Source organism: Nilaparvata lugens, chromosome 5 (genome assembly GCF_014356525.2).
Source record: "Nilaparvata lugens isolate BPH chromosome 5, ASM1435652v1, whole genome shotgun sequence".
Lineage (NCBI taxonomy): Eukaryota > Metazoa > Arthropoda > Insecta > Hemiptera > Delphacidae > Nilaparvata > Nilaparvata lugens.
Window position 1 is genome coordinate 48,734,470 of NC_052508.1, and position 19,024 is coordinate 48,753,493.

The 19,024-nt window shown below is 32.3% G+C and overlaps 2 protein-coding genes across 4 annotated transcripts in view; one reads left to right on the plus strand and one right to left on the minus strand.

Moving 5' to 3' along the window:
* Positions 1-339: 339 nt before the first annotated feature.
* Positions 340-8,298, plus strand: LOC111052393 (ribonuclease P protein subunit p25-like protein). Of its 2 annotated transcripts, none has more exons than XM_039428511.1 (5): positions 340-418; positions 2,123-2,228; positions 4,110-4,288; positions 5,945-6,061; positions 7,497-8,298. In XM_039428511.1, exons 2-5 carry the CDS (start codon positions 2,133-2,135, stop codon positions 7,744-7,746), a joined length of 642 nt encoding a protein of 213 aa, XP_039284445.1. In that variant the 5' UTR covers positions 340-418; positions 2,123-2,132; the 3' UTR covers positions 7,747-8,298. The 2 variants fall into 2 exon arrangements, with proteins under 2 accessions (XP_039284445.1, XP_039284446.1); XM_039428512.1 differs by having other exon boundaries at positions 349-664.
* Positions 8,299-9,743: 1,445 nt separating this feature from the next.
* LOC111052397 (kinesin-like protein KIF18A) overlaps positions 9,744-19,024 on the minus strand; it is a 32,846-nt gene continuing 23,565 nt past the window's right edge. The window contains exons 6-12 of one of the 2 annotated variants that reach the window (XM_039428503.1): positions 18,262-18,461; positions 17,036-17,341; positions 14,990-15,358; positions 13,905-14,084; positions 12,801-13,110; positions 11,852-12,046; positions 9,744-11,312 (exon numbers count right to left, since the gene is read on the minus strand). In XM_039428503.1, the coding sequence (XP_039284437.1) occupies positions 11,224-11,312; positions 11,852-12,046; positions 12,801-13,110; positions 13,905-14,084; positions 14,990-15,358; positions 17,036-17,341; positions 18,262-18,461 (1,649 nt within the window). In that variant the 3' untranslated portion in view covers positions 9,744-11,223. Of the gene's footprint in view, positions 11,313-11,851; positions 12,047-12,182; positions 12,305-12,800; positions 13,111-13,904; positions 14,085-14,989; positions 15,359-17,035; positions 17,342-18,261; positions 18,462-19,024 lie in introns of those variants that run through there. The other variant, XM_039428504.1, reaches the window with a different exon arrangement.

Consider the following 19,024-nt stretch of genomic DNA (forward strand, 5'->3'; position numbering starts at 1 on the left):
AGACAATTATTCTCATATATATATTGTTTATTTTCCTGTGTGGCGAAAAATAATGTTCTCACCATGGGCAAAAATGTTTTTTTCCGGCTCTCAATCTTTTCTAGTCCTCGGCCTACGGCCTCGGACTTGAAAACCGATTTCGAGCCAGAAAAGTCCCATTTTCGGCCCTAGGTGCGAAATATACTATTATAGGCCTAAGTTGAAGTATTCGTAAATTCTTGATTCGATTAATCAAAGATATACGACATCGATTAAAAATTAACCGACTATTTCTCGAAAACACCGACTATTCCGATTAGTCGATACTTATCCCTATTGATAGTCGATGGTTTCCATTATTATTTATGCAAAACACTAATTTTGAGGTTATGTCTCATATCATGCCCCAAAGCTATGAATTTTAGGTTATGGTGTGAAGGTAGTATTTTCAATAATTTAATTAAATATACTTTCAATGTTCTCACTGTAATTGAATAATTGTTGTAATTTTTAATTTTTGTTGATGTTCAATTTTCATTCTGAACAGTTGCTGTTATATTTTCCAATTTCAAAGCTTTAGATCTTTTGAATTATTCAGAAGGTTTCTTGAGTGATTGTTATTTGTTACTAACTAATACACCAGCAGCTATTTAATGGCAACAGACTTTTAAAAATTACTTATAAGGTGACACGTTCTTTGTCTAATTTCATAATTTATCATTTAGGAAAAACAATAGTCCTAAAAATAAAGTATTTAATAGTAAATAAAGAATCAAACTCAAGAAATTCCATGATAGCTAGAACGTTAAAACAACACTTGTTTATTGTAGTTATGATTTCGGAAAACTTTAGTATATTAGCACCATTGGCCACGTTGTGTGTTTTGTGTAGGCTAAGTGCCGGTTGCACAACAGCCGGTTAAATTTTAACCGTGATTAATTCCACGAGAACCAATCAGAGAAGCCGTCTTTTCAAAAACGCCATCTCTGATTGGTTATCGTGAAATTAATCACGGTAAAAATTCAACCGGCTGTTGTGCACCGGGCCTAAATGTTTCAATGTAAATTTTAAAAGTTTTCAATTTCAAAATACAAAGTGGATGAGGCTGCACGGACTTCTATGTCAATTCAATTTTTCTTCCGTCTGTGACCAGTGTATATACTGGATAGACTTTGTCGATTTATAAAACACAAAAGTTCAAATATTACAGTTATCTCAAGATGGCCGATCAAAGAGACTGACAAAGTTATACCTTTATTTATACCTAAATCTGCATCCTTTACCCATATGGGATCGATGGCGTCAAAAACATAAAATACAATACACAAAAAAAAACAAAATCATACATACATACATAGTTTGCAATCTCCTCCTCATTCAAGGAATAGAGAGGCATATTGTTTGATGAAGAGATGTCATATTGTTTTAGGTTTTATCTAGGCTTATTTATATAGCCTACACAACCAAACCACATTTCCCAAGTAGAACAGGCGTTCAACTATATATTTTCTATCATTTTAAAGCTATATTACTGTACTGGCTCTGGAGTAAAAATGACCCTTTTTGCTGATGAAACTTACCTCCGTAAGTTGAGCGTGATATCATTAGAGAATGCCAGATGGAATGGAAATCGACCTAATAACTAGTACAGTCAAGATAGTCCGGAGCTATGACGCTCTAAGTAACCTATTCCGATCCAGCAAATTTATTCTTCTAAATAAACTATCCTTTCCCCGTAACTTTCATAAAAATGACAACTGATTATTGTATCATTATTTTAATAATGCATTGGCTACACCTTTTTGCCCTTTGTCAAATATTGTAATAATAATTTTATTTTGGAACCTTATTGCCGCTACATTGTCGTTGACCAGTTGTCGCTGTGTCAATGCTGTTTAAGATGCAATTCCTAGCAGCAGCGCTGCTATAACGCCTTTACCCTCTAAGGAATTGCACTTTTAGGCGTTATTTTTGAACAGTGGATGGCCTCAGTCACCTCATCATGGATAAACTCTTCCTAAGAGTCAGCCTCCATCTCATCCTTCTCTTAAAGCCGAAAGAACCCAGCTTTCTTATCTCCTCTTGTTAAATAACCTTGCATCAAATATTGCATCCAAAAATTTTGATGGTATAATATTTGCAGAGAACCAAACATGGAGAACTATACTAAAGGAAAAAATGTTGAACAAGAATGGACGAAAGAGACTGTTCCTGTTCCAAATTTACCAGAAAACTTCACGTGGATGCATGTAAGTATTGTCATTGAGTTCAAAGAAACTGGTCACATACGAGTAGGCCTACTTATTACTGGTCACTCACATTACTTTTATCAATGGTCAAATTTTCAAATTAAATGCTTATTTTTAAAAAATGAGTTATGTTTTTTATAAGCCAATGTGAAAGTCAGAGTATAAGTTAATTACTTAAAAACGTAAAAAATATTAAACTATATAATATAAGCCTAATAAAATAATAATCTTTTTAATATATTTCATATATCCTCGTGTTTATACGCAAGTTGAAAGCTCTCCTTATAAATTTTCTTCTTGAAACATACACATTTTCAAGCTTAGCCTATTACTCTTCTTACTAAGTTACAGGAAGACGATTCTTATGTGGTGAAAAATGAAATCCAACGAACAAAAAATTGTTCAATAAAATATATTCTATTTTTCATCGAGTATTATCTAATACAAGAAAAAGCTCTTACAAATAAACTAGTATTGAATAAAATAAATCTCATTACAATATAAACTAACCAATATATTTTGTAGCAAACGTTTTGAAAATCAACGAAAAATTGTTAAATGATCGTAATAGTATATTTCGCACCTAGGGCCGAAAATGAGACTTTTCCGGCTCGAAATCGTTTTCCAAGTCCGAGGCCGTAGGCCGAAGACTAGAAAAGATTGAGAGCCGGAAAAACATTTTTGCCCATGGTGAGAACGTTATTTTTCGCCACACAGAAAAATAAACAATATAAATATGAGAATGATTGTTTATTAGGCACTTTCGAAAGCAAAACAGGAAGGTCATAGATCTAGCAAATCTGAGGTAATCTGAATATTAGGAAATTGTCCAAGTATTTTTATTTTTATTCTGATTTGTCTAAATAACCTAAAAGATTATGTTCAATTATGTAAGAGGTTGAGTTTATACTTTTTATTCTTCCAAATGACAATAAGATGATATTATTATAAATGTTTTGATTCTTGAATAATAAACACAAATAATGAAAAGTTTTTTGATCAGCTGTGTCTTAGCACACTTGAAATTGGCCAATCTGAATGTCTGACTTTGGAAGTTTAGGTTAGAAGTTCTATCCTATTCTGAAAATCAATTTGCATAGTTCATAATATAAATCTTATCTCTATTTCATTATCCAAATGAAATGATAATATATTATTGCAGAATACTTTATTCAATTCTAAAAGCATTAAACTGATTCCGTTTTACATAAACTATTTGTTAAAACGTTCAGCACCATGGATATTGCCCAAGTAGTTCCAAAATTATCCGCCAGGTTTCGTGATAAACGCAGTACTATGAGGTTTGAGGTTATAACTATTATACTCTACTATAAAATTGAATTTGAATAGCTTATAATATCTTATTTGTATTTCATTTATCCAAATAAAATGATAGTATCTTATTGCAAAATACTTTATTCAATTCTAGAAGCATAAACTGATTCAGTTTCATAAACTATTTTGTAAACCGTTCATAACAAATCAGAATCAGCTGGCTTCAAGGTTATTTTACAGCCCTAGGGCCGTAAAAATTTTACCGGCCTGGTCAGAAAACAATCACTTTCGGCCTCCATATGACGCACGAAAACCAGCTCATTACATCCAAGTGGGGCGAAAAATAATTTTCAATTCAATTCAATTCTTCATATTTCAGTCAAGTTTTCCAAATTTGTCAAGTTTTCAAATGGACCCTTGCGGAGCACGGGTTACCTGCTAGTAATAAATAAAGGAATAAAATATAGTTATTCTATAACTATGGTTATAGCTACAGTATGGTTATCCTCCCCATTAGTACAGCATTGATTTCCAATACCTCACAATATTTTCAGATAGTATAGTTAGTGCATACTAGACACTAAATGACTTATTTGTTTAATGTAGGTGAAAGGAGGTAGTAAGATGTGCAATCTTCTGGAATACGCTCTGAAAGCCTTCAAGGAGAGTGGAGCCATTCTGTGGACTGGTAGCGGGCCCGCTGTTGGCAAAACTGTCAGTTGTGCCGAAATCATGAAGAAACGTTGCAAACACCTGCACCAGATCAACAAAATATGCTACACCAAGTAAGTAAAGGCCATTCCACACAGCACGTGGCGTGCGTGGCTGGACGCACGCTAGCTACTTTTCAAAACATCGCTTCCCAGCTAATCAAATGAAGCAATCACATATGCAGCCACGCCACGCGGCAACGCTTGCTATACTAGCCACGCGTGGCTACCGTCGGAGTTGACATCTTCCTGCATACTGACGGGAAACGTGGCCGGTATAGCATCGCAACAGTCGTGGCGGTGTGAATTGGCATGTGGCTAGCATGGCCGCGTGGCGTGCGCCCTTTAATGCTAGTGCTTGTATATATTACAAAGAGAATTGCAGGGAAACAGGACATTTTGAAACACTGCTTCGCAGCACTGTAGAGTCGGCAGTTTTTCTAAATTTTGCACAATTGATGTGAACGCATTGCAGTTTAGTAATCATGGATTATTGATCTGGTGTGTGACGACTTTCTTATACATGGAACTATTGAAGAAATCTTTTGTCAATAAATAGTTGGAAGAACTAACATTTTTATATTTTGAAAATTGATCTCACATTTATTGTAACACGTGCAATGGCCATGATAGCATTTTATGAAAATGGTGTTATAACTGCCGCACACAAAATATCTTGACAGCATAACCACATTTGAAGTCATGAAGTTGTCCCTTTGGTAATATCTTGAAGACAACATGCACCGTACATGTCTTGCAAAAATCAATAGACTGGAGGAAATTTTTTAAGGTTGTGCAAAGGCTAAACATAAACTTTCTACTCGTGATATTTTTCAAAGTTTTTCGATTTGTATATCATTAAGCTATCAAAATAAAAAAGTTTTCTAAGGAAAATATTTTTTTCTGATCATTACTTTTTGAGATATGAGCGTCCAAAGTTTAAATTTTTGGGACAGAACATTTCGAATTCGGTGAGAGATAAAACCATGAGATTTAGAAGATAGATTCTTCATGGTATTGTTGATTTATTAAAACAAACATTTTCTGAAAATATCAATTTTTAAGATAGTTATTCAATTTACTAAAAATAACCAAAAATAACTTTTGGTTGAGTTATTTTTGGTAAATTGAATAACTTTTTAAAAAATTGATATTTTCAGAAAATTTTTGTTTTACTAAATCAACAATACCATGAAGAATCCATCCTCTAAATCTCATGGATTTATATCTTACCGAATTTGAAGTCTTCTGTCCCAAAAATTCAAACTTCAGGTGCTCATATCTCGAAAAGTAATGATCGAAAAAAAATATTTTCCTGAGATAACTTTTTCATTTTGATAGCTGATGATATACAAATCGTAAAACTTTGAAAAATATCACGAGTAGAAAGTTTATTTAGCCTTTGCACAGCCTTAAAACGAAATCACACTATTTCCCAAGATTTGCTGCACTGCCATTCGAAAGTTCTCATTTTTCCTCAGGTTCATAGTAAAAACTAAACTAGTTGGAAATTTTTAGTTTTGTTAAAATATCAATATTCAATTCATTTCTGATCCAATTTCAACACCCATAATATTTTATAACAGAACCAAATAATTCGACTGTCTGAATTTGACCATATTTTACAAAAAACCTAGTTAGTGGATAGTTTAACCCAGTTGGAAATTAAAAATTATTTGATTCAGTGTCATTGATTCCAACAAGGTTCTAAAATGTGCTTATTTGATATAGAGTTGAAGAATACTGGACACCACTGCAAGAGGATCTTGAAGAACTTGTTGTAACCAGAGAACTTCCCACGATCCACATTCTTTTGTCGAAAGAACCCTTGGACAAGGAAGAACCTGGGTATAGTACTTCACAAAAATTTAAACTTGATTTTACTGATGGATTTTTCATTTCTCACATATTATTACTACATATAGATACTAAAACCATGTTAATGATTGTAAAAGACGATGTTAATAAAGTAAGAGCAACTATGATGTCTCTAAAAAAACAATACATCATCAGGTTGGGATGAATATTGTCTTCTGATCTGATACTATTTTGCTTAGAAAAAGTTGCATGTCCTCTGACATTTCTTATAAACCATTCTTTTTCAAATGGTAGCTTCGTAGAAAAACTTGTATATACAATAGTCAGTCAAACCATTGTTTAAAAAAGAGGGGCATACATGCTGAATAAATAATACCTCCATCGTCTTACATAATATTTTATCAACAAATCAGAGGCAATCAACATCTCTCAACATGGTTTTGTACAGGGTAAATCTACGGAGTGAGCTATTTTTGAATTCACAACCGTGGTTTTGGAGGCTTTAGATGTATTGCAGATGGCAATAGGCGTCTTCTATGATCTCTCCAGAGCATTCGACTACTCTGATCACCCTTGATAAGAAAGCTCAAACATTATTGAATAAGAGAAGTAGCTGCAAAGTGAATAGACTCCTTTATCACTGGACGAAAGCAAACAGACAACATTTCAAAAAAAGGTTTTTGCCTTTCATCCGCCTAATCATGACTTAACATAAACAGGGGGGCACCACAGGTTTGTATACTATCTCCTACTGCTGCTGTACATAAACGTCCTAAAATGTGGGAGTGACCAAGCTGAGCTATGTATGCATGCAGAATACGTTACATTGCTGGCAATAATCAAAATTATTTTATCTCAAATTTGATCAAGGAACTCCTGGATCAAAGCAAATGGCCTTTTAAATCCTGCAAAACAACCGCTGTAAATTTCTTATCATCCTCACGGAATAGGAGACCATTGAGATTCTCAACTGAATGCTTTTCAATTTACAAATACTGACGGGTTTTAAATTAAGATTAAGACACCCATGTAGAGACATTTTCAGGGGTCATAAAATGCTCGATGTTTTCTCAATTTTCACTTATAATCACTCTCAATTTTTTCATGTTGACTAAAGTATTAGGTTATGAGATCACACATCACTGCTTTGCTCTTAATTTTTGGCCCTGGAATAGTTAGTTATTCGATTTTTTTCAATTTTGAAGCTTGACATAAGAAATAGAAAAGAACTAATGTACCAAAGAAAACAATGGATCAAAAACTTGAGAAATATTGCACTTATTTGAAAAATTTCAAGACATAAATTCACAAACCTACTTACTAGAAAATAAATAATAACAAAAAGTTGATTAATATCAAGCGTACTTTTGAATATGAATCTGGAGTTATGTGCTTGTGCTAATGTAAACAATAATAAAACTCTCATGAAATTTGAGCGAATTTTGAAAATGAATGTGGCTTTCAGCTACCAGGCGCCGAACGTGAAGAACGCATTCTGGTCTAGCTCAGCCAGCCATGCCAAGAGAAGCGGTGCTCTGAAGAAACAGCGCCAAGAGCGGAGGGTCGATTCGCACACTTTCGACGAACTTGGACTTCGGTCAAACAACAATCGGCAAAAGAAAGGCGCATCAGGTGGGGGTGCCCGAGCCACTTTCCATAGGAGACAAAACGACGCTAAGCAGCAAGCCTCCGCTGCTCCGACAAGCGCCGATTAATAAGAGTGCTGACCGTTCCTAATACTAAACAGCAAGTTGTTGAGAACTGAACTTTTGAAATCGGTCAACTGCTGACCGTTCCAAAATAATGTATTTTCTTTGAAGCCCTTAATTGTACAGAATTTAGCATAAGGAGAAAAAAGTTAGGGGGATGTAATTTTACTTACTGATATGTACTTCATCTGTATATTTGTTGAGTTTAAGAGTCCCAAAATCTTACGCCATGTCAATCTTTTGTCAACTTATCTTAATCGGACCATAGATTGTAACACTGGAGGTTTTGAAGAAATTTTTGTTTCTAGTTGTGGTGAAAAGTGAGTGAGAAAACATTTTAAAGCATGTACATAAACTCAAATAGTGGAGAAATATTAACATAATAAATATTGTAAGTAGTTATCTTTAGAGAAATTTCTGGTGAACTGTTCAGCATGAATTGAAAAGTTTACCAGTTTTAAGAAGAATGTGTTAGCTTGTAGTGGCTCTATCCATGTACTTCAACTCGGAAATTGATGATTTATTAACAATAAAAGATAGAGGTACTAGAGATATGAATTTGTCAAATTATTTACAAGACTATTTGAGAATTCATCATGACCCTCCCTCTTTCATTCTTCAGTGACCCAATACAACATTTTTAAACCTCAGCTGAGCCTATGTACCAAATTTGAACATTTTTTGCCAAATAGTTCTTGAAAAAGCTGAAAAAACGCAGTTGAGCGTATCTTTGGATTTTTTTCAAATCCGTTCTTAGTGCGTCTCTAGAAGGCCAACTGATCATACATGTCAAATTTGAACTTATTTTCTTCAGTTGATTTTTAGTTTGTTGTCACTACTGCCCTTTAACCGTGCTAAAACCGGCTTTCACTTTATTCGATGGAGTGATTTCAATCATGAAAAGAGAAGTAGACTCCAGCTGCTTATGAAGGAAGTTTCAATACTTTGAGGCATATTCGTGATTACGAAAAATGAGATAATGTTCACACATTTCTAAAATTCAACAATATTATCCTTGTTTCTTAATCAAAAAATTATAATAATATCATCTTTTGTACAGTATTAGCAAAGCATCTCTTTGGTCGAATTCAAATTTTTGTCAAATTTAATAGATTATGTTGAAATGCTCAAAACCCACAAATGAAATTCTACTCCAAAAATAGCATTCAGTATTTTACTCTTCCTTCAGGTTCGTCTCACACAAAGTCCAGTCCAAAAACATTCAACCAATCAAATGCCCAACATTTTCTTTCAACCAATCAATCAAAAGCTTGATTCGCTTGACAGAGAGCTTGTACACAAGCTCAAGGAGTTTTTCATTTTTGTTCATCTGTGTGACGAGACTAAATCAGTAATAGTCTCAGAAGATTCTCTCAACATTAAAAAATGAGAAAGGCGTAAAGGCATAAATGAAAGAAAATATAAGTGGGATTTGTTTATTAATTTATATAATACAAAAATATTGCTTTTAGGAATTAATCAGAACTTACTTCTACTAATTACAATTCATCACTAGGTAACTGCAAAATTCAAACTGTTATGACAGCATAAATTTTGATATTAATCTTGATAAATAGTTACCGTATCACATTAAAATAAATTATTGTAAAAGAGGTATCTAAATAATTCTACGTGAGGTGTAATTACCTTAAAATGATATATTAATATACATATACTGTATATTAATATACAGTAAACAGTAAAAACCATGAGGTCCATCAAATTATTCTAAAACATAAAATTAAAAGAATATATTACAAAGTGAAGTCTGTGAAGACTTAATGTAAATTTTGAATACATTCCACAAAAATATAAATTGAATAGAACAAAAACCATTAATTTGAAACAGCAGTAGCATAATATTATGATTCCATAAAAGTGTATGAAAATTCCTTATAATTTAAAAAATGTTTTTATTAGTACCATATTATTATTATTATTATTATTATTTATCTTACCTAAAACTATATTATGATTAATAAACAACTCAGTTAGAATTCCAGAGAAAGGATGGTATTAATCCATGTTACACATTTCATAAAATATGAAGATTTCATGATAAATTTTCCACCCAATTAACTGGAGTGCTTCAATTACATTTCTGAAAAGAGAAAACTGATAATATTTTCCTGTTGTCAAAACCTTACAATTAATCATCTCAAATAGAAGGATTGATATGTGATGATAAATTTGAGGTTTGGAAGTTTCAGATATCGATTCAAAATGAAACCATATTAATTAGATATTGAATTAAATCACACTTTTACACTGATGGATATCCAGTCTGGGTAGCCTAAGACAAACGAACGGTAACAAAAAACGAATGTCTTGAGTGAAATGGTTGTATCACTGATTTTAGTATAAATAGGTATGTGTGTATCTAAAGCAGAGCATGTAATGTAGCAGTGAAGAATGGATTTAAAAGTTCTTATGTGCTCTTAGTGATGCTTATATTTTGACCAAAACCAATAAAATTAATAATTCAACTAAAGGCAGGCACAACAATAGCAATTAGCAAAGTAGCATTATTAAAATTTTCAACTTGTTCATAATTTTTTTTTCAGAAAATATTTATTTTGCTAGACCTACGACTGTATGACTGATATTTTACACTTGTTCATTAATGTTTTGTACAAGAAGCATCACTTTACTACGAGTTAATGATGCATAATATGAAACTATATGGGAATTTTGCAATAGACAAACAAGCTGGTATTTATTCCATATAGAATTCAAGTATAATGTAAATCGCATAATTGAGTCATATAAGTTTCCATGTCGCTATGAAAACTTACCTCAACGCAGGTATAAAGAATACACAAATATTAGAATGTAGAGTTTGACAGATTAGCCATTCAAGATGGAATCAGACGTACACACAAACACAAAATTCATGCAACATTAAATAATTGAATAGCAGTCATCAATGTTTTTGCTACAATGCTTGTCATACTATCGATGTCTAGGTTCAAGATCTATTGATCTTATTCAATTGTCATTATTGAGCTGCAATGCTTGGTCAACGCTTTACAAAACAATTCAATTTCCTATTTTATTTGAAAAAATACGAAGTGGATTGGCATACATCGAAAAATAACTGTTCCCAAGTCGAAAACAATGTAATTATTAACGAATTATCAATATCATTATCAATATGTGTAAAACTATTGAAACCCTGAATACCTTTCAAAGGCTAATTATTCTGATAATCCAGAACTTAATGTAACCTATCAGGTTTTTTCATTTACATGTTTCACAACTTTATTTATATACTACTTGTTCTTGTAGAATTTTATAAATATTTTCTCAGGGTTTAGTTTATTATACTATATACTCGGCAAACTCGTCACATAACTTCTACCCTGGATTGTCTCTCATTAGTAGGTCTTCCAATCTTAGTGAAAGAGAATCCAGGAAGAAGTCATGTGGTGCGGAGAACCTACTCAAGATAGCAATTGATAATTCACATTTACCATAAAAGTTCTAAGGTCTAAGTATGGTGGGTGTTTTGACTGGATTACGGCTGACAACTCCTGTTTTACTACGAGCCAAATTCAGAGGCGTTGACTTAACTGAAAATAAAATCCCAACATGAAATAGAAATTAGTAACTGCGGTAGCATGAAACCCAAAATTAGAAAGCATTTAGCATCATCAGCACAATTAAAGCCTATATTTCATGCTAAGAAACAAATATTACTAATAGATGAAAGCAAAAACCATTTTTCATATACTAGAAGCAAGTCAATTAAAATGATAAAAATTAATATTATTAATGCATGCACATTCATGTTTCAATGTTATTACTGGACAATTACTCTACAATTACCTACACATCAAATAGGGAAACGCTAAAGCTCAAATATAATGTATAATACCCTAATCTTGAGTGATTCTCTATCAAATTATTGGTTTTTTTCAAGAAAATTGAATAATTTAATCAAAATATAAATTGATCTAATCAAACTTAATTGGATAATATAATTATATATATAAGCGTATGGTGTCGCAGTGGTTAGGGCAACAAAAGTCAAGTGTAAAAAAATAGAGCCTATCAATTTGGATTTGTCATAATATAAAATATAATTGGATAATAAGTGCTAGTTACTCACTAAGCTTGGGTTTTTGAAAGGGCAAGTTAGTACTTTCTATGGCACGAACATTCACAGGCTTCAGAGAAAGAGTTTTTCTGGCTGTCGGAAGTGGCTTTTTGAAAACCTTCTGGATAGCTTGATTCTCCTTATTGATTCCCAGGCCAGTATTTAATTTTAGAGCCGCTTTCTTGTTCGAAATGATGAATGTTTTCTCTGAAAAGGAATATATAATAATTGAGCACAGAGTATTGTAAAGACTGACAAGTCACCTTGTTACGAGAAATAATGTAATTCAACAAAATAGCTGCTTAATTTTGAATGAATCTATCATCTCTTTTAATATTCTTACCAAAAGAAAATCCGAATTTGTTCTGGAATATCTTGTTCACAGCAACGGTCTTGAGTAGGCCTAATCAACAGTTTGCGGGAGATTTGTTCATTCTTCTACAATTCAATTTTTTCAACCATTTCCTGAATAAAGACAATGATGAAATTATTACATTTTTCACCAATTTTTATACTATTTTATGTAGATGCAGGTACTAATTAAAAATTAGTATTCTAATATAGTTGAGCGAACTATATTAAAAAAAAAAACGCTCAATAATCCTTGTAACTGACAGATTTTCTATTTACTGGATTTTCTTACGTCAATCGAACTTTATCGCCAAAGTCGAAACTAATCCAATAGTTGAAACCAAATTCATATTGGGGAAAAATACAGAATTGCTGTTCAACCTACTTGTTTAGAACAAGTCATTGCCGTTGTTTAATGTTCATTAAAAAATAATAGTTTTCCATAAGTCCATAACTGAGGTGGAAGGATGCCCGCTTTCGCTTCTGCCTTTTTCTTTGTACGGTATTTAGCAATGCTCCACCTTCTATTATGTACTCAGTTAAATGAAATGGAAATGAATTTAGGTCAAAACTAATAAATCTTACGTTCTCTTATTATTTAATTATTTACCTTTCATTATCCGTTTTCCGATAGACGCTGGCTTCTTCACTGAATCCTTGTTCGAGTCCAATGTTATAGTTTCATTGAGACTTGCAGACGGTTGTTCTACACAGAAAGTGGTGGAACAGATTTCCTTAATTTCTTTCTCGTCAATTGATGCTATTCTATCGTCTGTTTCCATTTTTGTTGGAGTGCTAAACACTTTTGTTTCTGATGATTTATTCTCACAACTAGAGGTTGGCGTCACTTCTTCACAGACGTCCTTTGAGAAATCCTCACTAATAATTGCCGGGGCTGCATCTTTATCATCTTCTTCATCCTGCAAGAAAATAAATAATAAATAATTTATTCTGAGATTCATTCAAACTGAAACTCTAACAAAACCTATTGTCGTTTTTTCCAGTACTATAATGATGGTTAGAAAAATCAAATGCTGCTTTCAGAATGTAACAACCATAAAGAGAAAGAAATTAAGGTCATTTTAAGAAATATTATTTTGAAAAAGCTTTTAAAGAATCCAAATATTTTTTTAGATAATTATTTTCGTAGGATTAATTAATAAAAAATGGTAATATTCATAAACATAAAATAGCAGACTGAATCATATCGGTTATATTGCACATATAAATTTGTGTCTATTCAGCCTGCAACCGGTTACAGAAAATTCATACATTTGTTGCTATTCTTAGTCATTATTTTTATAATGATGATCGGCTGAAATTCCCTAAAACAAAATTTTTAATTGTAGCAATAATTTTAATAAATCAGAAAACTCCCTAAATCAGAATCGGCTGAAATTCCCTAAAACAAAATTTTGAATTATAACAATAATTTTGATAAATCAGGAAACTAGTGATTGCATTGAATCAATTTAAAAGACTCTTCAACAAAAAAACTCTATCTTTTAAGCTTGAATAAATTCCAAGTACGTAAAGTGCACATTGAAGAGTTCGTTCGTTCGTTCAGTTATAGCATCTATAGAACTGATTTTAGGCAAGTTGTAAATTTTATTAATTGAAGGAGATATTACCAAGTAATACAGAAGTTAACAGATAAGTTGACAGAAGTTACCAAGATAACAGAAAATTACAATAAAACAAATTGTAAACTTACAAGCGTTAGCGAAATTGGTTTCTTCTTTGTAGTTTTATCTTTGAAAGATGAAAGATGGTCAATTTTTGTCTCAAAATTTGTAATATTAACGATGTGACCACTGGTGGAATCGGACTCTTCTTCTTCATCATTGTCCAGCCACCTAATGGTTTTCATGCCCTCGATAATATTTCTGGAGCACTACAACAAAAGTATTACGAAACAATAAATTACAAATATACAATATTTCATAAACACGAAATAACAGACTGAATTCTTATTGGTACCGGTAATCATATTTTGCATATTGATAGATTACATTTTTAAATTTATGCTCCGACTAAGAGTATATCTATAAAAAAATATTAATATACAAATCACATTTTTTATTTGAATTTCATTTAAATTTAGATTAATCAGTAGATCAACATAATTACCTTACCGTTTATAAACTTATATTACCAAATGTACCTTATATAGGTCCAGGACAAGGGAAATATATAAATATGATTCTAACTGATTAAGGGATCAGATATTGATCTTTCCAATAAAATTTATAATTAATTAGTCTGGCTCCTGATGTAGACAAGGCTCTCCCTGTACGCAACAGTGCCTGTTGTAAAAGTTGGAAAGTCACTATGAAAATAATTACAATAATTATTGATGAGTGCATACGCACTAACTAGACAGTAGAACTCTAGAAATCGTACAATACAGACAAATTTGTGTTATCATCTCTAATGGTCATGTATACATGTAACAACTAAAGCCGTGTCCACACTGAACAAATGTTCGACAAACAGGTTTGTTGAAAAAGTTTGGGCAAGTTTTATTATGTTTGGCAAACAATGTTTGCCCGTGGCCAGTGTGGACGCGACACCAAACAAAATATTAATTTGTAAGTGGGAAGAACAGGTTTTATGTTTTTCAGCTGTCAACACTGAAAATGTTTAGAAAAACAGTAATTTTTTGTTTGACAAACAATGATTGTCCAAACTTTTTAAAATGTTTGTCCCTGAGGTCCTCAACAAACATGCTTGCCAAACATTTGTTTTGTGTGGACACGGCTTAAGTAATAGCCAAATGCATTTAGATGGTAAACTCACTTGATAAGTCGATTCCATTTTGTCTGTGATCCAATTCATTCCTGACAGGATATTGTAGAACTCGGTGAAAGATTCAAACAGAGTTTTGATAGACTGAAGATTTGTTGAACTATCTTTTTGATCAATCATGAAAGCTTTTTTCATGTAATCCAGTTTCACTTCGGTTAGAATTCTATTCAACTTTTCATCTCTCATTTCGAATTCTTTGGCCATATCTTGAGTGACTCTGGCCTCTTCCATTTCAATGAACAGCTTTTGCAGTTTCTCATCACTGCTTTTCTGGCGTCTGCTCTGTTCAGCCTGCGCAGAAACCATTGCCTCCATTCGCGCATCGTATTGTCTCAGCGACTCTTCCACCTTTTCAATTCCCTGAAAAAATAACTTTCTATTGTGAAATGAACGGAATTTGAATGGATAAAATATTAAAAAGATAGTACTAAACATAGTGGATACTAATATTAAACACATACTCATATTAATAATATAAATTTTCATAGAGTATTTGGCTCTCTCATGAAACTTGTTAAATCATGCGCCTCCTGCTTTGTTAACCCTACAGAGACACACTTACTTTATGCTAACACAGTAGACACACTGGGGTGTTGAACACCCCAATTGAATTTTCTTGTTTCTTTGAAAAATATAGAGAAAAAAGTACTTAGCCCATACTTCATAATTTCTTAAACATTTTGGTTCCAAGTGCAAACAGAAATCGAAAGTAAAGCACTGCTTATCAATATTTATACTACTTTAAAAGTACGTATGTTCCGCCTGAGTGTTGGAGCTCCTAATCTGGTTTGAAGGAATGACTTGATCATTGCCAATGACAACTTTATCAAAAACTCACGTCTCTTCATTTTATTGTTTTGAACCTCAAGTTGTAGAGTATCATAGCATTTATTCCAATCTGATCCATCATCCTATACCACATTCGTAGTGGTCAATACAAGTAAATCTTTGTAAAAAGTATTTGATAAAAGTCCTACGTGAAAGAAACTCTGGGGTGTTAGACACCCCAAACTAAGAATAAGATGAGCTGGTGACCTTGTAGAATGCTATTACTGACTGGAAGTGGTGGAGAGCAGTTGACAATGCTTCAAACCTAATTTAGACTGGGCAAAAATTCCTATCTGTTTGATATTGTCAACTGCAGAACAGAAAAAAAAATCCCTGGGGTGTGAAACACCCCAGTGTGTCTCTTTAGGGTTAAATCACTTATAAATTTTAACATTACAGTTTTTTCTTTTATTCATCAAAACTAAATTGCATTTATATTATCATGTATTGTCATGCAATAGGTTTCTCTAGAGCCTAGACCTATCATGTGAATGAATAAATCACTCATTTCTTCATAGACAAAAACACATAGACCTATCATGTGAATGAATAAATCACTCATTTATTCATAGACAAAAACACATAGACCTATCATGTGAATGAATAAATCACTCATTTATTCATAGACAAAAACACATAGACCTATCATGTGAATGAATAAATCACTCATTTATTCATAGACAAAAACACATAGACCTATCATGTGAATGAATAAATCACTCATTTATTGATAGACAAAAACACATAGACCTATCATGTGAATGAATAAATCACTCATTTATTCATAGACAAAAACACATAGACCTATCATGTGAATGAATAAATCACTCATTTATTCATAGACAAAAACACATAGACCTATCATTTGAATAAATAAATGAGTGATTTATTCATTGACAAAAACACCTAGTCAAATGAATTCAATGAATAAATATGTAAATTAATGCACTAAAGCTTTTATTTTATAATGGATGAATATAGTAGTATGAAGTCATTCTTGGGGCTTAAAGCTATCTTGAGAATAAAACATTTTCTAAATTTTGAAATTGTTTTTTTTTTTCAGAGAAATTGCCCATCCTCCATATATCCTCAATATACATAAAACGGATCGGAATCTCACAACATTGATTAACTAACAAGTTTGATTTTTTTATATGTTACGGTTTCTATTTAGTGAAGCCATCATCAAGCATTATTAAATATACATACCTGAGCTTGACTTCCAGGTGTTTCCTTGAGCAAATTTGCCATGAACAATTTCCGTTTTTTCCTCAAGGCGAGAAGCTTTTGGTTACACTCCAACGTGAGAATACTTTTCATAATTTCGATTCTTTCATCGAAGATCTCATCTAGAGCTCGGCACCAGACAGATAAGTCAGAGTTTGGAGGAAACGATCGTGACGATGAGTATGCTTTGGTTTGGCTTTTGAGTAGAACGATTTCCTTCTTCAGCTCCTCCACCATCTTTACGTAATGCCCCACATCCAGGTCTACTGACATCGCATTCCTCGTCACCTGAACAAATGAACAGTTTAAATCCTTGTAGGAAACAGAAAGTTGCTGTGTTGATTATAATTGATAGTGATTATATTAAAATAAGTTATCAATAGAAGCGAGGCTTGTTCAATTACTTTATTACACTTTTGTTAACAAATTCTCAAAATAAAACTTGAAGCCCCAAGTTGGATTGAAATATGACGTACATTGTATACACCTTTTAACTTCTAAATATTGTAAATTGGCGATTATGATACCGAATTGATAGATTTTATTCCACGATTATACCAATAAATATTTCAGAGATATTAAAAATAAAATACTGTATTCAATTACAGGCAGCTATTTTAAAGAAAAATTTCCGTCTCAAAGTTCAACATAATAATCGATGAAATAGGTTTTCGTGTATCAATAGAATGAATGAATTGGCTTAATTTAGCGCTAAAAACAATAAACAGACTCCTAAATAAAATTCTGAATTCAATTTATAATAATACTCATTATTATTATCAATCCGACGATTTCTCTTGTTTTAATATACAAGAACTATTCGAAGTACCTATATTCTCGTTTACTATGAAATTGTTAAAATACTATATTTGTTCGCGAACAACGCACCCCTGTGTAAGACGCGCACCCCAAAAACGAGGGTAAGTTTTTATGAAAAGATATAGGTGATATTAAAACTTTTATCGAAAACTTAATTACTGAATGATAAAACGTGAATTACCGTACTTAGAAGTAAAATAAACCACTAAAACAGATAACATCGACGGTATGATCAATATAAGACCCATCGTTGACATACAGGCATTGGAAAAAACCGCGTATGACGTGCACTAAAGAATTTTGCGTTGTATTTTTAGAAAAAAGGTGCGCCTGGTATGTGAACAAATACGGTAACTTTTCAATGTGAATTGAATTGGATGTAAACTTGCCTTTGTTTTTATGTTTTTGGCCCGAGTAGCATACTTGAGAGTGTTGTAAGTATCTTCATACGAAGTCACTGAAGGACTGACATTGGCAATCATAATTGTATGACAGTTTCCGCCAAGGGAATCTTTCAGAAGTCGAGTCAGTTTTGAGTCTCTGTAGGGAATGTGCTTTAAACCATCAGCTAAGTTGCATATGCAGTTACCTGAAATTTAAAAAATTAGTACACTTCATGTAGAATATGATGACTGGAAGCTTGCTGATTTTCTACTTGTATCTATTTTTATAACTTTAAATATTCAATTTGAATTTAACAAAAATAATAATATTGTGCAAAATTAATTTAATTAATTATAATACATTGAAGTAACTTTATTTAATGCAATATGTTTGATAGATAGAATATTTCAATGTGAGAGCATAATATCTGCAGCATTCCAATGCGATCACGAATGAGAATGGCCTAGAATGGTGCATGCCACACATGTCCATCATCAGTTCCGTTCCAATACCACCCCTCCACCATACACAAATCAGATATAGTAGGATCAGAACGCTATAGCTTATGACAGAGTCAATTACTACCTATCAATTATGGAGAAATTGAAGATACATGAAGTACAAATCGATGAGCAGATAAGCAAAGTACAAATGTGAATTAGTAAATTATCTGATTCACAATATGTGGAATTCAATATTACGTTAAATTATACTGATTTATTATTAGATCTTAACAATATTATGAAATTACTGTATAATAGTTATTTC